Source organism: Lipotes vexillifer, unplaced genomic scaffold (assembly GCF_000442215.2).
Source record: "Lipotes vexillifer unplaced genomic scaffold, Lipotes_vexillifer_v1.1 scaffold1084, whole genome shotgun sequence".
In the NCBI taxonomy this organism is placed as follows: Eukaryota; Metazoa; Chordata; class Mammalia; order Artiodactyla; family Lipotidae; genus Lipotes; species Lipotes vexillifer.
This window is the reverse complement of record NW_006785495.1, coordinates 1,157,493-1,179,960: the sequence shown is the minus strand read 5'-3', so window position 1 is coordinate 1,179,960 and position 22,468 is coordinate 1,157,493. Positions and strand designations below refer to the sequence as shown.

The window sequence follows — 22,468 nt, the reverse complement described above, 5'->3', positions numbered from 1 at the left end:
CCCGTGTCCCCTGCATCGGCAGGTGGACTCTCAACCACTGCGCCACCAGGGAAGCCCTTCATGGGTTTTATAGCTGAAAAAAAAAGTTCCCCTCAATGATATAATGTATATTATAAAATATGTATTTTTGCATGTTCAATAAAATAAATATTTCATGATTATAAACATAAATCTGCCACATTGTCTTCTTAGTAATTTTGAGAATTTGGGGTGAATTTCTTGTTACATCTGCTTTTTACCTTAGATTGTGTTTGACGGGTAACTTGTGTGAGGAAACGTCACTCTACCATTTTCTTGCTCTTCTCTTTTTGCATTATTAGTACTAGTTTCTTCCACAGATCTTTGCAGGCATTTTCTTTAAGGCATCTGCCCATCTTATAAGGGTTAGTTTACTTAAAAACAGGCAATATAATCTGTAATCCACCTATCCAGGCCCTGTAAACACAATGCCATGAAAACTTAAAAACTGAGGGCCCTATTTTCAGCCCCTCTGTTTTGTGGAACCAGCTGTCTTCCCTCAGGAACCTTCATGTTATTTAGACAACACGTAACCATCCAATTAAGACCAGCTGAGGGTGCCAGTGTAAATTCATAGATTAAGTATTAGCAAGCTTTATTTCTGGCATGCGCTAGGTGGATGTGGTCTAATGTGGTACTCACTAGCCACACGTGGCTATTTAAATTTTATCAAAATTAAATAACGTTAAAAATTCAGTTCCTTAGTCACAGTATCCATGTTTCAAGCACTCAGTAACAGCTACATATTGGACAGCACAGATATGTAACAGTTCCATCAATGTAAAAAGTTCCACTGGAGAGCACTGTTGTAGATAGAACTAAGAGAAATATAGATTCTGGCGTTTTCTTTGAATTGCTGCAAGAGACCATCTTACTTCCCCCTGAAGTAAATAAAGCCCTTTAGAGACCATTGCTCTGATGCTGCATGTTCTTGATAGTTTAAGTGATGTTGTGATTTCATAAAACATTAACTCTGTGTATCTTTTTATAGATATTAATGAATGCTCCCTGAGTGACAATCTCTGTAGAAATGGAAAATGTGTAAACATGATTGGAACTTATCAGTGCTCCTGCAATGCTGGGTACCAGGCCACGCCAGACCGGCAGGGCTGTACAGGTAAGGGTAGGCCAGGCAGGTCTGGAAATTGTATCTCAAGTCAGTCGAGGAATGCTTCTGGCATGGAATATATAATGACGCCGATGGGAGTCCTTTGTCCTAAAAACAAATCTAAGAATGGGGGCAGATGCCATGGCTTGGTGGTTTTGCAGAGGAACCTTTGGTTTTATAATAAGAAACATCCTATATTTCTCTCTCTATATATATTTCATCCTATATGGTATATCTGAGTTCTTTAATCTTAGGTTACTGGAGCTGAATGTCAAATGAAATGCTTTCTAAAAGGAAGTGAGAGGAACCAAGAAAGGCTAATGTTACAATGATCAATCAACATGAATAGTGGGGAGAAAAATCCAAAGCCACTGAAGCACTGTCTGCTTAAGAAGAAGTAGAAAAACTCTCTTTTTTTTTTTTTTAAGGAAGTATCTCTGACAAGTAACGTGGTGGCAATGTTTTTACAGATATTGACGAATGTATGATAATGAACGGAGGCTGTGACACCCAGTGCACTAATGCAGAAGGAAGCTATGAATGTAGCTGCAGTGAAGGTTATGCCCTGATGCCAGATGGGAGGTCGTGCGCAGGTACAGGAAGGAAAATACACAGACTTTGTACATCTGGTTAATCTTATCTTACAAATCTGGCTCTACATATTTTGTGTGGAAGTGGATGAAAAAAAATGCATGAGCTTAATAAAAGTCATCCTTGTTTTTCATTTGATTTTGATTTTGTATCATCAGATATTGATGAATGTGAAAACAATCCCGATATCTGTGATGGTGGGCAGTGTACCAACATTCCTGGAGAGTATCGCTGTCTGTGTTATGATGGCTTCATGGCTTCAATGGACATGAAAACATGCATTGGTGGGTAACATAAGAACAGGATAAATATTTATGTACAGTATGCACACACACACACACACACACACACACACACACACACACACGCACACCTAAGAAGGAAAGGCTTTTTTGGTTATTTTTAAAATTCAAACCATTGTATTAGAAGACGTGAAAGCCAAAAAGGAAGAATTATTTGAAAAAAAATCCTTAAAGACAATATATTTATCTGTAATACTGTGTCCTGCAAATACATATATTTTAAATGTTATTTGTGTATCTCATTAGTATGCTATTCAGTTTAAAAGATAGCTTTTGAATTACTAGAATAAACAAGTATTAACCAAGGTGTTGAAAATCCATTTCCTAGACGTGAATGAATGTGACTTAAATTCAAACATCTGCATGTTTGGGGAATGTGAGAACACCAAGGGATCCTTCATTTGCCACTGTCAGCTGGGGTATTCAGTAAAGAAGGGGACCACAGGATGCACAGGTAGGTCTCAAGCTTGTATCCCCTGTGTTTCAGCTTCTTATATTTCAGAGGTTAACCTTCAACATCATTTGTTCCCTGGAATTTCTTGTACTTTTACCCACACCAGGTTGTGACAGTTATGTGATGAGTAACTGGCCCAGAGCATGTGTGATGCGTTTGTCTCTTCTCTGTGGTAGATGAGCACGGTCTCAGCTACCAAGCCGCAGACCTGGCTTTGTGCTTGGTCGCGGAGTGGGAGAATGGGTGTGGAATCTGGCCCCCATGGTTCTGATGTGCTCCTGGTAGCTCTTGGGGCAGCGTTCACTTTCTCCTGCCCAAACAGGAGATATACGTAAGGAAGAAGCACCAAAAGACCTGGAGGAATCCCAGTGTTTGCTGAGTTTTGCAGTTCTTTTAAACTAACAGAAATTAATCTAAACTTAGATCTAGACTCTTTTCTTTCCTTTCTTTCCCCCGTCTTTTTCTCTGATCTTCTCTCCTCTCTTCCCATTTTCTTTTGCCTTCTCTTCTCCCTGCCCAAATTCCCTCTCTTCGCTTTTTTTCTTTGTTCACCCCATTCATTTTATCTCTTATTCCTGTTCTCTACCAAATAGTTTTAGCCTTTTGAAGGGCAGATGGGGGTTGAACTCCCAAGGTCAGTGCTTTGGGCCAAATGTCCATCATTGCTCAAGGCTCTAGTGTGGTATTTTGCTCAAGCCAGGTGGTGGGTGACTTAGACTGCAGCCTAGGCCTTAAGCTTAACCTCCAGGAAAGAGCAAGTAATGAAAGAAGAACTCTGCACGTTCATATGTATGTGTACCACATACACAGACACTATATACATAATACTGATAAAAGCATATGGTCATTTTCCAGATAACATTTCCAGTGATTATTTTTATATATTCTGGCTGGCAATTTCTTTCAGGGAAGGCCTTGTTTGATTTGGATCATGAACTTCCAAATCCTGATGGAGTCTAAACATTACAAATAAAAGTGACGTTAATGTTTTCTCTGCGTTTACTTTAAAATTTTGCCTACACAGAAATCTCTTGGAAGTAGAATTAACTAGGTTGTATCTTATCTTCATATTAACTACGGTTTCTCAGATGTGGATGAGTGTGAAATTGGTGCCCACAACTGTGACATGCATGCCTCATGTCTAAACGTCCCAGGAAGCTTCAAATGTAGCTGCAGAGAAGGCTGGGTTGGAAATGGCATCAAATGTATTGGTGAGTATTTTGCAAATGTAAATAACCTTTGCTAAGACACAAAATCCCTAGAGGTTCTTCTTTGCACAGTTGTTAACCTACATACTTAAATAGGAACGTGCCTCTTATTTTCATTTATTCTCTTGAAAATTAAAGGCTGTCTTTCGTTGCAAGATAATTCTTGCCTAAGAGTTTCCTTTAACTTTGGTATAAATGATCAAATTACAACAGTATGCCTTGGCATCTGCTTTTTAATGTGGTGTTGTTCAGTAAAAATTATTTGATGTGCAGCCAGAAATCCAAACAGCTGTAGGATGAAACATGACTAATATATTTTTCCAGTTTTTTCATAGAGTATCAGTGAGATTTAAAACCCAGTGAAATAAATGAAGGGAATGAAAAGATTTTTTTCAGATAACCTAGGTCTATAGTAAGTGGTCAGTACCAGCTTCTTAATAGAAAATAGAATTCTTCTTCCAGAGAAATCTAAATGTCTTGGATTCCAAGAAGCCAGATTAGAAGGAGAATGTGAAGGCAGTTGCCATTCTCCAAGTTTTATAGCTCTTGACCAGAGTCTAATAAGTCCTTTATAGCTGTGAGGCAAGGAACTGGGTTTTACCCTTGATGTCATTCATAGTGCTGCTTGGTACGTTCAGTGTTTTATGTGCCTCAACAATAAGGCATGTTGTAACTCATAAAAATGATCCAGGTCTATTTAAAATACAAATTAAAGCAAGCAAAACCGACCTCCCCATGATTACTCATTAAAACCTGATAAGCCTGCAGCAAGAATTAAAGGATCATTTTAAGATCTCATTAATAATATTAGTTAATTTGAATGTACTTTCTTACCTACTCAATTGTTTTATACTTGCCAAATGTTTATGAGCTGACTCCAGAATTTGAGTTAACATAGTTTTTAAATAACTTTGCTAAGGAAGGTTCTCTCATGGTGTCACTAAGTCCACTAGCTACCCACTTGAGTCCAGCCATTTCTCTATCATTAATCTCACAACTTTTCAGCTATATCCCCATTCCCATTTTTCTAGTCCCATTTCTTTACTGTTTTTCTCTCCTCTAGCCTCCCTTTTTTTGTGCTTCTTGTCCATCTGTCACTCTGGCCAGCTATCGAAAAATAGCCTGCCGCTAATACAAAAGATTTAACCGTGTCCAGGCACCTCTACTCCAAAATGACATCCAAATCCCTCCACTCCTTTCCATCTCCATCCCCCTGCTCTTGTCACAACCGTTCTCTCTCTCAATCTGCCCCCCACCCCAGCCCTTTCTCTCTGTTAGCTGCTAAAAGAACCTCCTCATATGTTTGCTTACTCCCTCTCTGGTCCTCCCGCAATCCATTCTCCACATTGCAGCCAGGTAGATTTTTTAAACCATGGATCTGATTTCTTCACAATTGTCATCTTAACCCATTGAATTTAGGAAAGAATTCAGCTTCCTTCACATGGTTTACAAGACCCTATGGCATCTTCCCACTATCTCTCCAGCTTCACTTTCCTTCATCCTTGGTCTCCTACATTGTGCTTTGTCACGCTGACCTCCTTTAATTTTTGTCACATCAAAGCTCTTTTCCTTCTCAGTGTTTTCATACGTGCTGTTCCCTCTGCAAGGAAGACCCATCCCTACTTCTGTTCGCAGGTCAACTCTCGGTCATCCTTCAGATGCGAAGTTAACTAAAAATTACTCAGTGGAGCTTTCCTAATTCCTGCAATCCAAATTAGACATCCTTCTTATTTCCTTATACCTTGTAACTTTTCTTCATGGTACATGTATGACAGTATTTAATTTAATTTAATTTTCTGTGTTTAACATCTGTCTTTTCCACTAGACTAGGGGTTCCATGAGGTCAAGAATCATATCTTGGTTTCCTCATCTATAAAATGAACTTGAAAATTCTATGGTAATTGTCCTGCTCTGAAATTCAGTATTATCTTGAAAATTGACCCCTTTTTCAATGATAAGGTAGCCAATGATAAAATTCACCCTCAGTAGAAATCAGAAGGAAATCTAGGCCTGGTTTTCTTTTAAACATTATAATTCTAGTTGATTAGACAGCTCACAAAACGCTTGAACTAATTATTTTGGCCCATGTTTGTAGCATGAACATTTTGCATCATAGGTCTGAGGTCTTAGAAAATTATGTAGAACTGCAACTTGACCAGTAAACTAAAATGCATTCCATTTGGCCAGTTTGGGGCCAGTTTACATTTAAATTAAGACAAATGAAAATCTTCCTGGGTGTTTAAATATTCCATTTTCATTTCTGAACTTTATTGCTATGTTCTCTTGACATGCAGATCTGGACGAATGTTCTAATGGAACCCACCAGTGCAGCATAAATGCTCAGTGTGTTAATACCCCAGGCTCCTACCGTTGTGCCTGCTCCGAAGGGTTCACTGGAGATGGATTTACCTGCTCAGGTGGGTGATGTCCTGATTTTCATGCAACATTCTGTATGTTTTTATCATCAGAAGAAGACTGTAGTTAAAGGAGGCTGAAATCACTGCCTCTGTTTTTACACTTGACTTAAGGTGAATATGTATCTTTTGCTTACATTAAACACAAAAACCTGGAAATTTTTAAAAATAATGGCATTTATTACTATCATGTACTCTTAGTGACTGTCATTTCCTTTTATTCATTAATTAACATAATGGTCAAAAATACAGGCTCTGAGTCAGACCATCTGGATCCAGATCTTACCTATGCTGCTTACTGGCCATATAGCCTTAAGTAAATGACTTAACCTGTGTGTCCTTAGTTTCTCCATTTTGAAATGGACATGGTGGTAATAGTAATAATAAATACTGTTTCCCTTTTTCTTTTATATCATTGAATGAATGACATGTTGGGAAAACTATACAGCTTCTTAAAATAAAATCTATGACCTACCCAGTCACTGCTATTTATTGTGTTTATCAAAATCTCAGTTTATCACATGGTATTGAAAGGATTAAATGGAATAATACAAGTAAAGTGCTTAGAAACATGCATCATAAGAGCTTAATGAATGTGAGTAAATTCACTCTGCATTCCTTGAGGATAAAACATCCACTCATTATATTCATGTAAAAGACTAGATCATCTTGCTGGACATAAAGAATGATACTTTTAAGCTTGAGAGATAAGTGTTGTCAGTTGAATTTCAGTGCACACTTTAAACCCCAAATTAAGAGATAGTTTTTTCTAATTAGTGACACCAAAAACATAGACTTAGAGTTTTCTAATGCCTCTTTAGGAAAACATGTTTATTCAGTTGTAAAGCTTCCTTACTTTTAAACCTCGGGTACTGCATCTTTCTTAGAATGTCTCTGCACCGTGGTGTGAGGGCAGGGGCATGGCTTTGGTATCAGACACAGCTGGACCTAGACCCTGGCTCAGCCGCAGATTAGATCACTGTGACTCCCAGGCATCAGTCGCCTCCTCTTAGCCTCGGGTTCTTCCTCTTGTAAACCTCACAGGATTGGTGAACTAAGTGAAAACATGAACGTCAGGCAGCTAGCACACTCCCTGGCAAATGTTAGGCCCTCAATAAACATTTCTGCCCTTCCCCCCTTTTTCCATTTGATAGAATCAAAGAAATTGTCTTTAAGTTCTATGAATAATACTCATTTGTGAAATTAAAATAAGAATATTTTAATGAGATTGTAATGGCATGAAAGAAACTTTCCTCACTCCCTTAGAGTGTCCCTTACTTGCTTAAAAATACTTGAACTAGTGAGAAAGTTGTTCATTTTAATACTGTAATGTTTTCAAATGAATTAACACCATTTTAAGATTAATTTCAGTGTTCTTGGTTATATCTAAATGATGTTGGTGTAACACAGATGCATCAAATTAGCATTAAAGAGAACTGAGACAGATGTGAGAGACACCTCGTTCCTCCTGTTTATCATAATGGGATTGAATGTTAGGGCATAAACAGCTCTGCTATCAAGTTGTATACCCTTACTTAGGTGTATATGGATAACTGTTGTTTGATGTTAATGAGCACTAACTCAAGCCAGTGAGACTGGTTTAGTTATAGAGCAAAGAAAAAAATGTCATGAGATTTGGAACTTAATAGAGATGTAATTTGCTCCTTCAACAGATGTTGATGAGTGCGCAGAAAACATAAATCTCTGTGAGAATGGACAATGCCTCAACGTCCCAGGTGCATATCGCTGCGAGTGTGAGATGGGCTTCACTCCAGCCTCAGACAGCAGATCCTGCCAAGGTGGGTCACCAGGATTCCAACTCATTTCCAAGTTGGATCAACTACAGCAAATGAAACCACAAAAAGGGCTGAACAGGCTCCACCTGGAAGCAGAATACACAGCACATGCTGCACACATAAAAGTCATTTGTTTAAGCATGGATTATTTTGCCGAATGAATAATGATGAAGGTGGCTTTCATCTCTTATGAAGTTTTCCTGGCCAAGAGCCAAGAGTTGGAACTTTGGCTTATTCGTTTTTTTTTTTCATTATTTCTTTTTTTAATCACTAAATGAATGAAATGTGGATAAACTGTTCAGCTTTTAAAATATATTGTGTACCTCAATCACTGCTATTTAATGTGTTTATCAAAATCTAAGTAGCTCATTTTTGGCATTACCTTTATGCTTTAGTCAACTGTCTGTATGTCTGGGACTGGAAGTCCTCTTCAGGGACTCATCAAGAGCTGCACCTTTTGCTTAATAGTCATGTCTCCTGCCTCTAAGTTATGACATCACCCCCTTTCCTAGAAATGGGACTTCGTGACTAGTGTGATATCTTTCCAAGAAAAAGAATTTGGATTTTCTTTTACATTAGAGACTCAATTCACATTACATAGAGTTTGGGCCATCATTGTGTTCATAAAAGTACATGAAAATGTAACTAAAGGAAAAGGATTGAAAACAATTCATATGCCATAAGGTTTTAACAAAATTAGTGATTCATAGAAAACCTTAAAAAAAAACTCAGGCTAACTGCTAGCAAAGATTATAAAATGAAACCAGATTACAGGCTTTCTCTACATGAGTACCTAATCAAATGAACAGAAATAGTAAATGCCAGCGCGCACGTGCGTGCACACACACACACACACACACACACACACACACACACACTTCACCAGCAGGAACCAAGCAAAAATTATGCAATCTGGGGTAGCTTGGAGTAGAGCCTCACTCTGCCCCACCACCAGAAGTGTCACTGAAGAAAGAAAGTGTGCCTAAAAGATCATGGAAGTTTCCATAAATATCTACCAATTTGGAGAGAATCAGAATGAGAGAATGAATAGTAGGCTCTGGGAAGATGATATTAGAAACTGAAAGTATTCGTGCTTCTACGTTGACCTGCTAGGTTGGGCAGAATCTAAACCATTTTATACAAGGCAGCTGTAGAATGAGCTTTATTTTTTTCCTAGTCCTGGTTCCTTCTAAGCATTGAAGTCAATTAGCAGGAACTGTGAGTCAATGTGTTTATGGAATTACATGATTTATTACCCATGTCAGCTTGACAAGAATTGGTGGGAAAAGGGACAAGTTAGCAATAGCCAGACACTTTTGCCAACATAAAATTTCAAAATTAATCCTTTATACATAAGACAGCATTTCCCTTTCATAATTCTGTTCCATTGTTTGTGGCCTAGGGTCTTCTAAAACTTCTCGCAGAACCTCCCTCAAGGTGATGCTAAATAGTTTCTGTTTACTGTACTTCCTTCTCATGTTGGCTTTCCCAAAATATGTTGTTTCCATGGAGAGAAATCCCAGTTGCCAGGGCACCTGAGAGTGGCACACATGTAGCTCACCCTCTGCTCCATTTAACCAGATGCCAACTTTTGAGATCCCCAAAATGTAATTCCGTGGTTCTACCTGTTTCTCCATGGTTTTGTCTTCTCTCTTTCTATGACATCTGGCACATCTAAACAGTTTATCCTGAATTTATTACTTTAATTCCTTGATATTTTCCCATCTTATTATAAATTGATGCCCCTTTGAATTGATCCTCTAATCAACATTTTCCACTCAGCATCTACCTCTAATCATAAATTCTTAGAATTTCTATAGAGTTTAAAAAACTGCTGGAGTTGGCCATTTCCCAGTATTCTTCACCAAAATGGGAAAGTACAGAACCTGCAAGAACCTCCTCAGCGACAGGTTAGGACTCCATCAGATGGAGTAAACCCAGATACAGAGCATTTAGTATGATTTCCGAAGAGAGAGCAGGGGCCAGGTTCACCAACAAAGAGCACACAGAGCCCAGTGGAGGTCCTCCCATCCGTATTTCTCCTCTTCCTCCACCTTATGAAACTCTGGGCCACAGAATAGAAGCTATACCCCTTCTGTCTTCCAGAAGAAGCTATACCCCAAGCTGTCTTCCAAAGAAAGCCCAAATCAAAAAAGAAGGGAGGATGTCGGGAAGCTCCATCTAAACTGTATCAGAGTACAGCTGACACTTGAATAACATGGGGGCTAGGGACACTTACCCTCAGCATGGGGGGAAATCTGTGCATAACTTGTAGTCGGCCCTCAGTGTTCACAGTTCTCTGCATTCGCGGTTCCATGTCCACACATTTAACAAACTGCAGATAGTGTAGTTGTACTACATACACTGTAGTATTTACTATTGAAAAAAATCCCTGTATAAGTGGACCTGCACAGGTCAAATGTATGTTGTTCAAGCATCAACTGTATATAAAACTCTTGAAAGAGCTGACCAAGTAACGTGTAAACAAACTGAAACAACAGCAACTGTGCAGGTGTTCTATGGAAACAACAACAACAAAAAAAGCATACAAAAAGCAGATAAATAATCAATCCAGAGTAGAGGAAAACTACTCAAAGAACAAGAGCAAATTTCGCATAGGTATATTGTACCACAGATAACCTTAATAAAAACATATGATTGAACAAGTTCAAAGTGATTATAAAAACAGAAAAATAAGACAAAAAGAGATACTGCAGAGTTAAGGGAAACAAAAAACGTGGACCAGTGCAGCAAAATAAGAGAACAATTAAATAGACACAGCAAAGAACAGAGGAGATGAAAATGTAATTACTACCATAGAGAATGGACGTGAGATAATCACAGTGAAAAAAAAGGGGGAGAGGATAAATTAACACTATTAGAGAAAAGACAAAGACCATAAACTTAAGTACAATGGGTGTTTCTGAAGTGAAGAGTCCCTAAAAATTGAACAGAAAAAAGTATTAAACAACCAAACATTTTCCAGAAATAGAAGAAGGAACTGAATATACAGAAAGAAGTAAATCATTTTTATTTAACCGTATTGAATTTGTCAACTTAAGTAATAGAGATTCTTCAAACTGCAGATAGAAAAGGCAAGTCATGAACAAAACAAACATTCAGTACCAACACTCATTAGAATGCTGCCCTCACAGTTATAAGGACACATGTGACAAGAATGTTATACCTCAGAGTTAGTTAATTACAAAGACAATAGACAGGGCTTCCCTGGTGGCGCAGTGGTTAAGAATCCTCCTGCCAGGGCTTCCCTGGTGGCACAGTGGTTGAGAGTCCGCCTGCCGATGCAGGGGACACGGGTTCGTGCCCCGGTCCGGGAAGATCCCACATGCCGCGGAGCGGCTGGGCCCGTGAGCCATGGCCGCTGAGCCTACGCGTCCAGAGCCTGTGCTGCACAACGGGAGAGGCCACAACAGTGAGAGGCCCACATACCACAAAAAACAACAACAACAGCAACAACAAAAGAATCCTCCTGCCAGTGTAGGGGACACAGGTTCGAGTCCTGGTCCGGGAAGATTCCACATGCGAAGGAGCAACTCAGCCAGTTGTGCCAGCAACTGAGCCTGTACTCTAGAGCCCACGCACCACAACTACTGAAGCCCACGCGCCACAACTACTGAGGCCCACGCACCACAACTACTGAAGCCCTCGCGCCTAGATCCCATGCTTTGCAACAAGAGAGGCCACCGCAATGAGAAGCCTACACACCGCAACGAAGAGTAATCCCCGCTCACTGCAGCTAGAGAAAGCCTGCGCACAGCAGTGAAGACCCAATGCAGTCAAAAATAAATAAATTTATTAAAAAAAAAAAAAGACAATAGACATATCCTGACAAGTGAAATAATTCAGAAAGAAACCACCTGTGGGCTCTCCCTTCTTGTCTTGGGCAAAAAAAAACAAAAACAAAAACAAAAACAACACACAACTTATCAGCAATGAAAAACAGCCAATCAAGAAATAAATGGAGAAGTGACAATAAAAACATTATTGATTCCTTTAAAGAATTAGTACTAAATACTGTAGAGATTATGGTAAATGCCATGAACATTTAAAAAGTGAAAATAATATGAGTAACAAAAATGAGTTGGAAGCATATATGGATGCTAATTGTTAATCATCATTGTATAGAATCCATTAATACTGTCTTAAAATTGTGTTTGAATTTTAACATAAAGCCAAAAGATGATACAGTTTTAGTGTTTTTGTAAGTTCTTACCATTAGAAAGCATTTTAGAAGATACTGAGATAATAAAAAATTGATCTGATGCATGGAAATTGTTTCAGCTTTACTCTCTGTGAATATGCACTGAGAAATATCAATATTTGGAATGGTGTTCATCCAATTACAATGATAATTCTGGATAGAAGCATTTTTGAGTGATTTTTTGTTCTTGCTATCTTATTTTCTGTGTTTCCTATCTTTTCTGTTTCCTATCACCACTCTGTATCACCAATACAGATTGTTCAAATTTCTGAATATGCATCAGTTTTATAAAAACAAGACAGTATTCTCTTAAAATACCTTATTCCACGCAACTTTTATGTTATTTAAATGGAAGTTATTTCTAATAAAGTTCACTTAAAAGTAAAATGCATATGCAGAAGGTTGATAATACAATTCCACTTCAATTTATAGATTAACACAACTCAATTATAAACTAACTTAATGAGTCTTTACTGATTTATATAAAAAGAATAACTTTATTTATCGCCCCAACACAAGTAAAGACAACTTTACACATCAGTTGAACTTCTAGACAGAATTTGAACCATACTTTAAATATAAGATAGTTGTAATGCTTTATTTTGACAATCATAAATGACCAAAAGACCCATTTATACTTAAGATATGACTGTCTCAAGACAGCATTTTAGAATGACTTGTCTAGTCTAGCCTAAAATGCCATGCCTGGTCTGCATTCTCAGGATATGAGGTAATTTGTGTACAAAAATGTCCATCCTCTTCCTATGAGTAGAAATACAGATTACTTCTACAGCTGTACAGGCACACTATGCCTTCATTTTCATACGAATGAGGAGTGATAACTTCTTGTTTATTTTGAGTTAAAGCTTCATGGAAGACTTTCATAAACTGAATTTATGATTTCAGTCCAATAGAGATATCTTGATGAGATTTGGAGGAATGTGGGGCAATGGATGATCTTATTACACACTACTGGGAAAAAACTTCTTTCCCTGTTTATAACTGACTTTATTATAACAGATCAGATTACATAACAAGAAAGAAGTTTAAAAAATTAAACTGAAATAATTTAAACGATATATTTAATATTTAAAATATTTATTTTGTATATTTTGTATGTTGTAGGTGTTTATAAAACATCTGTTTTCACTTAATTATTATAATCTTTGAATTTGTTTTTATCTTTAATTTTTTACAATCTTATTCCTTTAACACATTCATATTTAATTTCTAAAAAGTTTTTATGCCCTAGGCCAATTTTTTTCTGAAGTATTTTACAGGCCAAGACAGTAAAATACTGTCAATACAATAAGATAATATTCTTTCATATTTCTGACCCATATAAACATTAGCTGCTTGCCATTTATGTGACATCTCTGGTCAAAGAAAAAGAAAATTTTTTGCTGCATAAAAACATCTGAGGAGATAGAATAATTTATTAATGTCGTACAGTAAATCTAAATGTCTTTGTAATCATGAGATTACTATTTTTTTAAATCTCCAGATATCGATGAATGCTCCTTCCAAAATATTTGTGTCTTTGGAACATGTAATAATTTGCCTGGAATGTTTCATTGCATCTGTGATGATGGTTATGAATTGGACAGAACCGGAGGGAACTGTACAGGTATGGCCAGTTAAGGGCTTAATTGTGTTCTTATTAGTTGAAATGAGCATTTTGTGCTAGATATAGAAGTTCCTCAAATTTCTGCATAGCCTGCTATGCCTTGGGCTATGCATTTTTTTGAAAAAGAAAATTACATTCTCATACATTTATTGTTTTATTATTTTTTTATTAATTTTTATTGGAGTATGGTTGCTTTACAATGTTGTGTTAGCCTCCACTACACAACAAAATGAATCAGCCATACACATACAGATATCCCCTCCCTTTTGGACTTCCCTCCCATTTAGGTTACCACAGTGCATTAGGTAGAGCTCCCTGTGCTATACAATATTTTCCCATCAGTTGTCTATTTTATACATAGTGTCAATAATGTATATGTGTCAATCCCAGTCTCACAATTCCTCACACCCCACCCCTTTCCCCCTTGGCTGATACATTTATTTTTAACTATTGAATTGATCCATTGTAATATAAACAACTTAATATTAAATATCCAACACGAAATTAGTAAAGTATTTCTTTGTATGTATTTATGATGTCCACATATATGTACAAATATATAATACATATGTTTAAGTTTAATTAAACAGTGATAAAATGTTTTTCTTCAGAATTGCAACATTTCATTGTAATTTATTTATTAAGGATATTAAATGATATCATCATGAATACTGTGTGACTGATCTATGGAAACTGCTTTAGGTGTATAAAAGTATTTCATTTTTATTTCATTGTTCTGAGTCCCTCCTAAAGATTTTTAGTCTACTGACTTGCAAAATTTCCACCAAATTCTTTGGAACAGCAGTATGCACAAGGAAAGTAAAGATGTTAATGTGGGCATTTTAAATGTTTTTCCTAGATATTGATGAATGTGCAGATCCAATAAACTGTGTGAACGGCCTATGTGTCAACACTCCTGGTCGCTATGAGTGTAACTGTCCACCCGATTTCCAGCTGAACCCCACCGGTGTGGGTTGTGTTGGTAAGCAAAAGCTATATGAAACAAATGAATAGAAGTACATAGAGTTAAATACTCATACTCTCTTGTGATGACTATTTACTACAATTAACTTGAGAACAAAATAGTAGTCCTTTACCTTAAGAAACTCTAGATTGCCAAAATATATGGTCACTTTTATCCTGCTTATCTTCCAAGTCATATTTTGAAAGAGGAATTTTTGCGACATCTGCTCCCACCACCTCCTCTCACAGACTTGAGAACCAGAGCCCTAGAGGTGCAGTCATTTGTTCAAGGTCTCAGAGCTTGCAAATGGCAGAGCTGAAGCAGTGTCCCGAGTTGCCTGGCTCCCTGTCCAGTACATTGGCCAGGACAGATGTGTTTGAAATGTGGAATCAGTTTTACAAAATGAATATGTTTCAGGTTTATGCATGACAACTGACAGGCAAGCAGTTAATGGCATTTATAGGACCATTTCAGGTATATATTTTTTCAAAACCAAGGAAATATGGAATAAAATTTGAGTTAACTATGATTAACTTCCCATTAAAATTTCTAGTAAGGTTGTTTGTGTCTTTTTCTTCTGCAAATTATTTTCAAAATGACTTATAAATATAAAAAATTAAAAAGGTTCACTGGATGCATATGGCATATAACAAGGACTGTTTTTCCTGATACCAAAGGCTAAGAATATGCAAACTCTGTGAACCAGCAGCTCCTCTTTGGGCTTTAGATATCAAATAAAGTAACTTACAGGCCCATACGGAAACATAAGGAAAAATATTCAGTGCCTCATTATTTGCAGTGGCAAGAATTTAGAAGCCATATTTGGAGAGTGGATAGATGGAAAAAGAATCGCAGTTGAATACTGTGGAGTTGACGGGTTGGATGTTATAAAGATGGAATGAGGTATACTACAAAATACCATTTATAGAAATTTAAAATGTGCACACGAAAACAAAAATACTAATTTTGCAGGAGCAGAGACCAAAAGAATAATATTAAACACATTCATATGGTTGGGTAGGGGATGAGGAATGAGAATGGAGAGCAGGGATAAAAGAGAGAGAATGGGAGGAAAGGAGGAAGGAAGGATGAATGAATACAGCCTAGTAAGAGCAGAACCATGATTTAACACCTCTGTCTGCACCGGAGTCAGCAACAAAAACAAAACCAAAAAAAAAAAAAAAAGAGAAAAGTAAAATAATAAAAAGCTGCCCAAGTGATTATAATGTGCAGCTGGAGCTGAAAACTACTTGGTAGACTGTAATAAGGACTTTGGATTTTACTCTGATTTACGTGGGACACCACTGGGAGTGGCCTGGGCTAAGGTAATACTTCTGAAGGATCTCTCCGGCTTTGGTGGGGAAAATAGACTATAGTTGGGTCCAGAGATGAGTTAGGAAACAATTGCAATAGTCCAGATGAGGGATGATGGTGGCTTGAACTCAGGTTGTAGTGATTTGGAAGCAGTGGTAAGTCATCAGAGTCCAGATAAATTTTGAAAGTAGTGTTGACAGACCTTATTACTGGATTGAATAAGGCATGATAGTAAGGATTCAAAGTTTGACTGCAAGGTATAGGGCCTGAGCAATTAAAAAATTGGAGTTCCCGTTTATTGAAAATGCAGAAGCCTGGGAGAGGATTGGAGCAGGGTTTGTATGTGGAGGAAAGAGTATCAAGTGTTTGATTTTTAGACGTGTTAACTCTAAAATACCTTAGATATCTAAGAGGAGAAATCAAAAACTAGGCACATGGCAGAAAGATCTGAGTTCAGGGGAGAAGTGAAAGATGGAACCACAAATTTGATAGTATTTAAAGTCATGGAACTAATGAGGTGATCTAGATGGTAATTATGGATAGAGACAAGGCAAAGGCTGAGATTCATTGATCTCTTAAGTAGCCTCCCTAAAGTTGTTACAGACTGGCTTTCCCAAAACCTGCATAACTCAATGTGCCAGTTGAAACTAAACTGTGGGAGAATGGAGATTATGGGGAGGACAGGAAGGAGATGGCGTTATCAGTATTTCAGTGATGGATACATTACTTTAAATTAACATATTGGATTTCACCCCCTTTATTGATAAACTCATGCTATAGATTGATTATAGGAAACATTTTTTGCAATCATATTATTAAAGGTCCAGAATGTCCCAGATGAGTAATTGCTTACTATCTTGTTTAGTCCATGATCTCTATGGATGTCTAGACATAGGAAAGTGTAATTTATTTAATTCCTGCAACTCAGTCTTGAAAAAGTTTAAAGCAAGAGATTATTCTGTTCTGGGGATTAATGTACAGAATTTGAATTTCATCATTTGAGTGACCATTCTCCAGAACAGGCATTCTTACTCTGATAAGGACGATTTTAAGTTCCTGTGTTGCCCTGCAGACAATCGAGTGGGCAACTGTTACCTGAAGTTCGGTCCTCGGGGTGACGGGAGTCTCTCCTGCAACACTGAGATTGGGGTGGGCGTCAGCCGCTCCTCCTGTTGCTGCTCTCTGGGGAAGGCCTGGGGGAACCCCTGCGAGACCTGCCCCCCTGTCAATAGCAGTGAGTATGGAACGGAAGAAGAGGAAAGAAACACTGGTAGCTGAGCACCAGCTACCATTTTCTTCTGGTGCTGGGGGGTGAGGGAGGTAGTGAGGGTCAAAACTTTGAATCTGGTAGTGAGGGTCAAAACTTTCAATGATTGTGCTGAAACCAGCCAAGAGTGTGTCATATAAAAGGAATCTGAATTCCTCTCTTCTTACTGTTTTTCTTTATAATGCTAAAAAGAAAAAACAGTTTTTAACCACAATCCAATATGAATGATGATAATATCCGTTCTCCCTGGTGTCACAGATAAAGGCCATTCCTGGTTCTTTTCCACAGTTGTTTTAGTTCAGGTTCATAGATGAGTTGTATTCCTCAAGTCCAGTCATATTTTATGTCTTAAATTGAAATGTATGTCCTGATATGAACATAGGTGAAACTTTTGAATTATTGAGTCTTTTAGTTTTTATTTACTAGCCAAAAAGGTTGTAATATAAATTGTCTGAAAACAATTTCTTTCTTTAATTAAAAGCAAATGGGTTTTGTTATTCTATTTTGTATATAATTTATGAAGTAATGATCTTATTTCAAGTAAAATGTAATGTACTTTGTAAAGATAATGTATTTGAAAAGGCACTAAGGAAAATGTAGATACACCCCTTAGGATATGCGCTTTGAGCCTGGCAGTTGTTAAGTGCTAATTCACTGTCAGCCTCTTGCACACCGGTATCAAATTTCTTTTTTTCCATTGTTTTGCAGCTGAATATTACACTTTGTGTCCTGGAGGTGAAGGCTTCAGACCTAACCCCATCACAATCATCTTAGAAGGTGAGCATACCTCTTATTGTCACCAGATTTAAACAAGGTAAAGAACTTACTTTAGAGAAAATCTGGTAGAAAAGTTAGTGTGGAACAGTCCCAACAAGATTATTTTGCAAAATTACAGATGGACAATTACCAGTCTGATGAATAACCATTTGTAAATCAGAAAGATTTGACCCATTGCAGTGACCTGATGTGTGATTGTTCTGCAGAGAAACTCTTTTTATAATTATCCCCAACTTTAATCATCCTCAGCTTGCTGTAATTATTCTTCTCAGATTATAGCAAAGTTCCATGACAAAGCCAAGAAAATGCATGGTCAGAATAAACCTCCCATCTAAGTGTGCGTTCACTTGGATGTGTGGAAGTCTGCAGGTCTTACAGTATCACACATTTGAAAGCTCTCATAGTAACTCTTATCTTTCATGATGGTATCTGAACTGTCTCCCCTTTTGCAGATATTGATGAATGCCAGGAGTTACCAGGTCTCTGCCAGGGAGGAAACTGTATCAACACTTTCGGGAGCTTCCAGTGTGAGTGCCCTCAAGGCTACTACCTCAGTGAGGAAACCCGCATCTGTGAAGGTGAGATAAATTTATACCTAAAAATTATTAGTGCTATTTAAAACAAAATTACTGGTCAGGCCTGGAGAAAAAGGGTCCATCTTCAAATTTTATCAAAGGATATGTTGAGACTGGTTCATAGCTTTTTTCTTTTCCTATCAGTGCTGCTAAGTTGTATGATGACAGATAAATTAATTTACAGATTATTTGCCACAATTTACCATTATTTTTCTCTGAGTAATGGGTTGGTAATAAGTGGGGGAAGCTGGAATAGTATGAAAACATTCAGTATCAAAATAAGTTATTAGTTCAAATACCAATAAGTTATATTTTATGTAGAAAAATAGGTAAGTTTGAAATACAACCATTAGGGTAATATTTTCAGTAACTTTTAAATGTTGGACAACATAGTATGAAGCAGTTCAAAGGTTACGCAGATGCCTTTCTTGGTTCCATGCCGAACTTCTCACATGGCGGTGTAATCATCCTTTTAGAGGCCCGTCTCCCCGCTAGACTGGGAGCTTCTTAAAGCAAGGTCCACATCTATTTCATCTTTATAGCTACAAGTTCTAGCTTACAGTAGAATCTCAGTATTTATTTATGGAATGAATGAATGAATGCTTCTTAAAAGTGAACATTAAACATGTAATGTAATTATTTCCGTTATAACCTTTCTTTTGGAACATGTTAGATAAATGCATCTGGAAGAAATATGATTTAATAAGGAGAATTACCCACCAGCTGTGCTACTTCTAGAATCTCTGAATGGGTGCTAATTTGAAAGGGGCTATAAAGAAAAAGGCTTTTCTAACTGCATTCAGTTTAAAGTTGACACTAATATTTGGTTTTCAGTGACATCAGAGGAAAGTAGCTTTAAAGCAATTGCATTTGAAGAATATGAAATTTCAATTAAAAAGTATAGGTGCCATTTAAGTTATTTTTTGCCACTTTGGAATAGTTTATTTTGATCATCTCTATTTTTGAATGTTAGGTTTTTATTCTTCAGAAGGACATATTTTATATCATGTAAATGCATATTTGGGGGCATTTCCTATGTAATTGCTTTAAATTCTAAATTTTATAAAAATAAGATAAATTCTATAAAATATGAATTTGGGGAATCAGCCATATGCTTTGTTCAGTAGTTTCAGTGATATAAATTCATGGGGAAAATATTTACTAATTAATGGACATTCTTGCATCCTCTAGATATTGATGAGTGTTTTGCACATCCTGGTGTGTGTGGACCTGGGACTTGCTACAACACCCTGGGAAATTACACCTGCATTTGCCCACCTGAATACATGCAGGTCAATGGAGGCCACAACTGTATGGGTAGGTAAAGGTCTCTGAGATTGATTAGGTCACAGTTGCTGGCTTCCTGGCCAACAGTTATCTCCCAGATACTTACATCTCAGAATTATTATTCAGAAAGTTTGGAAGTTAAATCTTTATGAATAGTGAAGTATTTCAAAGTCTTATAAACTTCTGGGTCTGTACCATATTTTTGAACTTTGGCTACATAGTTGCACGTTACAAAGCATGAGTCAGGTAGAAAATTTCATCAAATATTGTAAATATATATTCTTAAATAATTTTTATCTTCCATTCATGTAAAGTGAACATTATTTTATGAATAAGAGAACATTTAAAATTTAACATGTAATCCTTTTTAAATTAAATAAATGCATTTGAATAGAGAAGTATCTATTAACTTTGTCCCCCCAAGAAAATTGTTAATGAAACCCCTTATTTAAAAACAGGAAAGATGCTTATCTAAAAATGATTTGTGTTCAGCTTAAGGAATTATTTTAATATACCTCCAAACGACCGTGAAAGTTTTCAGTTAATCGAGGAAGTTTGGTGTGTCCAGGTGTGTGGGGTTTGTTATTAGCTGCTTGCTGATAGGATTGGTTGGCTTACTTGTTTTTCTCTATGTAGACATGAGAAAAAGCTTCTGCTACCGAAGCTATAATGGAACCACTTGTGAGAATGAGTTGCCTTTTAATGTGACAAAGAGGATGTGCTGCTGCACATACAATGTGGGCAAAGCCTGGAACAAACCTTGTGAACCATGCCCAACGCCAGGAACAGGTAAGCATACAGCTCCTCCTTCTGCTGAAGGCCGAGTTAGTGACACAGGTATACAGGTAACAGTAGAGGAAAAGCAAAAAGTACTAAAAGTATGCAAAGCAGACACACTCTGTTCTGAAAATATCCAAGAGCTCATATGGCTCAGTTTCTCAAGCAGCCCTCTTTGGGATTCAAACACTAATTCCTGAGATGTCTGTTGAGTAGGAGTCTGGATCCTGAAAGTAAGCCCCATTGCTGAAATTAAAATTTATAACGCTAGCCCATTTAAACTCATTATCTTAAAACATGCTGCTTAATTATTCTTTTATTCATAAAACAAGTATTTATTGAGAAACTGTTGTGTCATTGTGCTATATTTAGAAGGTGTCATTTTGATTTAAAAATTTGTGGTCATTTATAAAGTCCAGCAAGCTCAGTGAGTATCTTTTTAGTTCGACCTTGGAAAATATGCAAAAAATGGATTTGATGAGCAAACTTAACATAAAAGCAATGTAGTGTCAAAGTTTTCCTTATGCATCATTTCCCTCAAACTTACCTGAAATTTTTAGGCAGAAAAGAGAGCTGGTCTTTACACAGTAAAATTTTTCTCCAAGCACAGATTCTTTTGAAAGAAAAACTGAACAATAATAGAGACAAGAGCAAAAAAATTGTCTTAAAATTGTTGCCCACTCAGGTTCCTTTATGACCTGAGAAGGGATCACTCTTAATAGTTGTAGATACTAAGAGATGAACCAATAGGACAAATAGGAAACAATGGTTATGCATTTGTTACCAAATACAGTATTACTTAGGGTATATTTATTAAAATGTTTCATTTAACATGATGAAATTAAGGAGAGACATGGTGAAAAGTGACATATGGGGCCTTTCTCAGTGGCTCAAATTCAGTGGGCAAATGGATTTTCTCTTTTTTTCTTTCTTTTAATTGAAGTATAATTAATATACAATATTATTTTCAGGATCACAACATAGTGATTTGACATTTATATACATTACAAATTGATCTCCACAATAAGTCTTGTAACCATATGTCCCCATACAAAGTTATTGCAATTTTATTGACCATTCCTTATGGATACATTACTTTCCTGTGACTTATTTATTTTATAGCTGGAAATCTGGCCCTCTTAATCACTCACATCTATTTTGCCCAACCCCCAACTCCCTTCCCTCTGGTGACTGCCAGTTTTTCTTTATAACTATGATTCTGTTTCTGTTTTGTTTCGTTCGTTTCTTTTGTTTTTTAGATTCCACATATAAGTGAAGTCATACATTGCTTGTCTTTCTTGGTCTCACTTATTTCACTTAGCAAAATGCCCTCTAGACTCATCTATGTTGTTGAAAGTGGCAAGATTTCATTCATTATTATGGCTGAGTAATATTCCATTGTGTATATATATGTGTGTGTGTATATATACATACAGTATATCACATCTTGTTTATCACTTCATCCATCAATGGATACTTAGGTTGCTTCCATATCTTGGCTATTGTAAATAATGCTGCAGAGAACATAAAAATGTATATATCTTTTTGAGTTAGTGTTTTGTTTTCTTCCCATAAATACTCAGGGGTGGAATTGCTGAATTGTATGGCAGTTTTATTTTTAATTTTTTGAGAAACCTCCATACTGTTTTCCACAGTGGCTGCACCAATTTACATTCCCACCAACAGTACACAAGGGTTCCCTTTTCTCCTCATCCTCACCAGCACTTGTTATTTGTGGTCTTTTTTTTTTTTTTTTTTTTTTTTTTT

The 22,468-nt window shown here is 36.9% G+C and overlaps 1 protein-coding gene across 1 annotated transcript in view; it reads left to right on the top strand.

Annotated features, from left to right (window-relative positions):
* Nucleotides 1-1,008: 1,008 nt before the first annotated feature.
* LOC103086738 (fibrillin-2) overlaps nucleotides 1,009-22,468 on the top strand; it is a 63,040-nt gene continuing 41,580 nt past the window's right edge. The window contains exons 1-14 of the mRNA XM_007457614.1: nucleotides 1,009-1,135; nucleotides 1,597-1,719; nucleotides 1,876-2,001; nucleotides 2,348-2,473; nucleotides 3,562-3,684; nucleotides 5,976-6,098; nucleotides 7,769-7,894; nucleotides 13,618-13,740; nucleotides 14,600-14,722; nucleotides 17,091-17,252; nucleotides 17,994-18,062; nucleotides 18,515-18,640; nucleotides 19,829-19,954; nucleotides 20,561-20,713. Of these exons, the coding sequence (XP_007457676.1) occupies nucleotides 1,066-1,135; nucleotides 1,597-1,719; nucleotides 1,876-2,001; nucleotides 2,348-2,473; nucleotides 3,562-3,684; nucleotides 5,976-6,098; nucleotides 7,769-7,894; nucleotides 13,618-13,740; nucleotides 14,600-14,722; nucleotides 17,091-17,252; nucleotides 17,994-18,062; nucleotides 18,515-18,640; nucleotides 19,829-19,954; nucleotides 20,561-20,713 (1,699 nt within the window). The 5' untranslated portion in view covers nucleotides 1,009-1,065. The remainder of the gene's footprint in view (nucleotides 1,136-1,596; nucleotides 1,720-1,875; nucleotides 2,002-2,347; nucleotides 2,474-3,561; nucleotides 3,685-5,975; nucleotides 6,099-7,768; nucleotides 7,895-13,617; nucleotides 13,741-14,599; nucleotides 14,723-17,090; nucleotides 17,253-17,993; nucleotides 18,063-18,514; nucleotides 18,641-19,828; nucleotides 19,955-20,560; nucleotides 20,714-22,468) is intronic.